At 46.2% G+C, this 4708-nt stretch overlaps 1 protein-coding gene across 1 annotated transcript; it reads right to left on the reverse strand.

Annotated features, from left to right (window-relative positions):
• Nucleotides 1-2507: 2507 nt before the first annotated feature.
• On the reverse strand, nucleotides 2508-3677 carry LOC121270283 (interferon-inducible GTPase 5-like). Its single transcript, XM_041175599.1, has one exon. It carries the CDS (start codon nucleotides 3675-3677, stop codon nucleotides 2508-2510), a length of 1170 nt encoding a protein of 389 aa, XP_041031533.1.
• Nucleotides 3678-4708: the final 1031 nt, after the last annotated feature.

Consider the following 4708-nt stretch of genomic DNA (forward strand, 5'->3'; position numbering starts at 1 on the left):
AAGTCAGGAGTGTGATGGAATACTCCACTTATCTGGATGAATGCAGCTCCCTCAACACTCAAGAAGCTCGACACCATCCAGGACAAAGCAGCCCCGCTCGATTGGGACTCCATCCACAAACAAACATTCACTCCCTCCACCACTGACAGCCCTCCACCACTGACAGTAGCAGCAGTGTCTACCATCTATAGGATCACTGCAGGAATTCATCAAATCCCCTTCAACAGCACCTTCCAAACCCACAACCACCACCAACTAGAAGGACAAGGGCAGCAGACACATGGGAACACACCAGCTGGAAGTTCCCATCATTACCACTCACCATCCCGAGTTGGATATATATCAGCCGTTCCTTCACTGTCATTGGGTCAAACTCCTGGAACTCCCTAACAGCACTGTGGTGTATCTGTACCACATGCACTGCAGCTGTTCAAGGTAGCTCACTACCACCCTCAAGGGTGGCTAGGGATGGGTAATAAATGCTGGCCCAGCCAGCATAGCCCACATTCCATGAATGTACATGGCAGCAACTATATACACATCTATTGGATATAGACATCGTTGGCTTGGTCAACATTTATTGCCCATCCATAACTGACCTTGTTCAGACATGAAGAGTCAACCACATTGCTGTGGATCTGGAGTCACATGTAGGCCAGATAAGGACATTTAAAAGTCAGTGAACCAGATGGGACTTTACAACAAGACGTGGGTTTTTTTTATATATTATATATGCACATATAAATAGAATTCAAATTTCGCCACTGGGATTTGAACCGAGGTCCTCAGAGCATTACCCTGGGTCTCTGGAATACCAGCCTGGTGAGAATACCACTACTTCCCCAAAAAAGTGCACTTGGAAATCTGTGTGTCATGCTGTAACCCACAAGGATAGGGACCAAACCCAGTTGGCACAGACTTGGGTCAAATAGCTTCACTATGCTGCAAATCAAAAATTGCTTTTAAAGTTACCCAGGGTTTGGGAACGTGTGTATATGTAATCCAGTTTTACAGAAACATAACTACACAGTTAGCACAGAAAATAATTCCAAGGTAGCTGACTCCAGGATAAATTGCATAAGTTATTCATTTTAATAAATCAATTCCTCACAGGTGACAGACAGCTCCAAAAGTCTTATGACCTATATACAAACCCAATTATGAAAACAGTATTTACAGGAAATTCTTGAACAGGAAAATGATAAAGTGGACGACAAACAGGTTGCATGCAGCAGTTAACAAAATGTTGAAACTTTTTTTAAATAGATATTTAAGTCAACTGCAGTTAAATCCTTCACTAAAGCTACTTTGGAAAGTCAGATAATGGTCACTGTACACAATAATGTTATTAAATTCTGAACTCTCAAAATAACTAGCGAGTTCAGTTACCAATTGGAAATAGACTGAAATGTTGAGAGAATTTTGACACTCCCAATAGCATTCCATTCGTGAAATAAAATACTCACTCAGCTGTAATCTGTACAAGAAACAGCTTTGTTTACATTTTCAGCAAAACTTGTTTACTTGCATTGCTCAGAAATCACAACTTCCATTTCTTTTGCACACACTTGCCATTTCCTTTGAATCCTGGCCTTTCACTCACCAACTCCCCCTGCAGTGACAAGTTTCCGATATCTACTCCTGCTGGGAGGAAAACAAAGCCGTGCCGTCAATAGTCAGCCATTCTGCCCAAATATTGGGCTCAAGTAGTGTTGCTGTGCTTGAAACAAAGGTTAAATTTTTTTTAAAAATTGAAGTGTTCCATCATATTCCCAACTGCTCGACAACCACACTGGACTCAGGTTTTAAGTCAAAAATAACACGCCCATCACCTTTAAAAGTGGAGAGTCAGCAATTCAATCTACACTAGGGCTTCCAAAGATGGTCTTTGGCTGTTTCATGGTGTTTACTATTACAACATCATCAAGAGGTATTGCTACTTTTAATATGTGAAAGATAGAAGAGATGATCCCAATATTGTATCAACAACAGCTTAAAATTACAAAAGAAAAACACATCTGGGTTATTTTGCTCATTCAGACAAATTGAGGGTCAGTCAATAATGTTGCATTGACAGCAGCTGGAGGGTTGCAGTAATGTGCTTAGACGAAACTTCACACCCACCTAGCATGGTAGCTACCAGCTGCAGTGAAATACGAGTCTTGTAGTGCCTAGCCTTCAATTTTAGCCCATGCCCATGTGCACTGCCAAGTAGAATTTCATCTGAAAGCCAATTTCATTCAGTAGTGTGACAAGTGAAGGTCTAGGGATGAAATGGAGATGTTTTGTACTTTAAGAGAAGGCATTGTGCATTAACAATCTTGTACTGGCAGAGCATTGAAAGCCTCTGCAACAAGGTTACATTGCAGACTATGGAGGAAAAGAATAGGGAATCAAGCCACGTCACCCACCAGAGGATACCAACAATGGCCTTTGATACTGAAGTTGAGGTTTCGTCTCCCTTCATTTGTACCAAACACCACTGGATTGTTGTGCCTCAAACAAAGTTATTTACCCTTCATTACATCCTCCATTTTCCTCTGAATCCGGTAGGCATCGTCCGTAAACTTCTGCAGCATGGTATCCAACAAGCAGATGGTGGAAGCCCCAGACAGCTTCCCTCCAGGCAGGGTCTCGAGAAAGGGAATCCACTTCACATAGCTGTGGGAGACCGGCGCGTTCATCTCCGTCCACTTCAGCAGCTCCTCCGAGATGCATTTCTCTGTCAGTATCCTTGCCATAGTGGTCTGGATCTCATCCGAGAGGACAAAGGTCGGCTGGCGAATCAGCTTGGCCCTTTTGCTCAAGGCCGGGTAGTCCAGCTCGAACAGGACGCGGTAAAGCTGGATCTCGTCGTACAGAAAGTGGACATTGGCCTGGTAAGGCAGCTGCTTGACAGGGATGGGGTCGATGACGCAGCTGTAGACTGCTGACAACGGAATGAACTCCCTCATAGAGTCCTTCAGCTCCATCTTGTTGGCCAGGTAGTGCAGGGAGAGCAGCAGGGCGTGTTTCTGGAGTGGAGGCGAGGAATTTCTCTGCAGAGCCCGGACACACTCCAGAAAGTCAAACCTGTCAGCATGGTGGCAGGAGACACAGAAGAAGTGAGCAGTCACGTATTCAATGTCCAGGTTTGTAAAGTGGCCGATGGTGAAAACATGCAGGACGTCATCAATGAACTTCTTGTCCCTGTAGCCAGGAGGGCCCAAGTCAATCTTGGTGCGGATGAAGTAGAACTGCTTTCCTACCCGCCTGAGCTCACTGGCAAGGGCTGCGGCCTCCCACGTGAACCACGTCGATGACAGGATGAAGAAGCCGACGTACTTGTCGACCTCCACTGCCTTCAGGTAGTCGTCCGACGAGAAGCTGGGTCCCCGAATGCTGGGCAGCTCCCAGAACACAGAGCTGGGGTTTCCCGGCCGGCTGTAAGCCGCCGGCTTTGTCACCTGTTGGGCGGGGCCAGTGGGTGCTGCGCTGTCTTCGCCATCCTTGAAACCCATGACGGAATTAATAAAGGCGGACTTCCCCACTCTCGGGCTCCCAGTGACCGCCACATGAACCGTCACGCTTTCCACTCTGCTCCTCTCAGCTTTCACCAAAGATGCCACTTCAGATATCCCGCCATGGCTCATGGCATCTGAAAATCGTCCTATAATCCCTGCAATTTCCAAATCCATGCTCGGAAACCTGAGAGAAAAGTAAACCATAGTTAGAATCTAATCTACACAGTGTAGAACAAAGAATGAACACACCGATGAGCTCCAAGAGTCCTCCTTCCGTTTCTAAGACCCACAAACACGTTGGAGGAAAGGGGGAGTAGGGGTGTGGCATAGTAATCCAGAGGCACAGGGCAATGTTGTATGGGCCTGGGTTCAAATCCTGTCATGGCAGATTGTTGAATTCTAATTCAACAAATACCTGGAACTAAAAATCTAGTGACGGCCATGAATCCATCTGGTTCACTAATACCCTTTTGGGAAGGAAATCTGCTGCTGTCTTGCCTAAATAGCCAAGTGGTTATAGTACTGGGTTTGGAACCCCAAGATCAAGAGTTCAAATTCTATCGGGGACCTGGGTTGGAGGGTGTTGCATGCAGCAGTCCCCTATAATAAGAGGATGCATAGGTTCATGGACTCTCAGGACACGTGCCCTTTTTGCGGTCTTGTGGAGTCCGTGGGCCATGTATACATAGGGTGTTGTAGGCTGCACTCCCTTTTTAGTTACTTGAAAAACCTTTTATTGATTTTTGTTTGCACTTCAGCCCCGCGCTCCTGATCTATGGGCACCCGGTGCGGAAGGGGGTCGGGAAGGAGGAGGACCTCCTCGTGAACCTGCTCCTGGGCCTGGCCAAGTTGGCCATTAACAGGTCCAGGCAGCAGGCGATCGATGGGGGAGTCCCGCCCGATTGTTTGTCCCTCTTCCACGGCTACGTTTGCTGCCGGATGTCCCTGGAGACGGAGCACGCTGTGTCTGCTGACTCTTGAGGCCTTCTGTGCTCGGTCGGCACCACAGGGACTGGGGTGTTTTGTTGACCCCTTTAAATCACATTTTGATTTAAAGTTTGTAAAGTTCCTTTAAACTTTGTCCTTGGTTTTACAGCTGACCTGAATTAGGGGCTGTGCCTGATTTATCCCACTTTTGTTGATTTGGTTTTCATTTAAAAGATTATCAAGAGTTCATTGATTTGGTTTAACTGTTTTCATTTAAA

The sequence above is a fragment of the Carcharodon carcharias genome, chromosome 27, assembly GCF_017639515.1.
Source record: "Carcharodon carcharias isolate sCarCar2 chromosome 27, sCarCar2.pri, whole genome shotgun sequence".
In the NCBI taxonomy this organism is placed as follows: Eukaryota; Metazoa; Chordata; class Chondrichthyes; order Lamniformes; family Lamnidae; genus Carcharodon; species Carcharodon carcharias.

Excerpts from the sequence above, each read along its gene's own strand:
- LOC121270283 (XM_041175599.1), bottom strand. The coding sequence starts at position 3,677 with ATGGATTTGGAAATTGCAGGGATTATAGGACGATTTTCAGATGCCATG.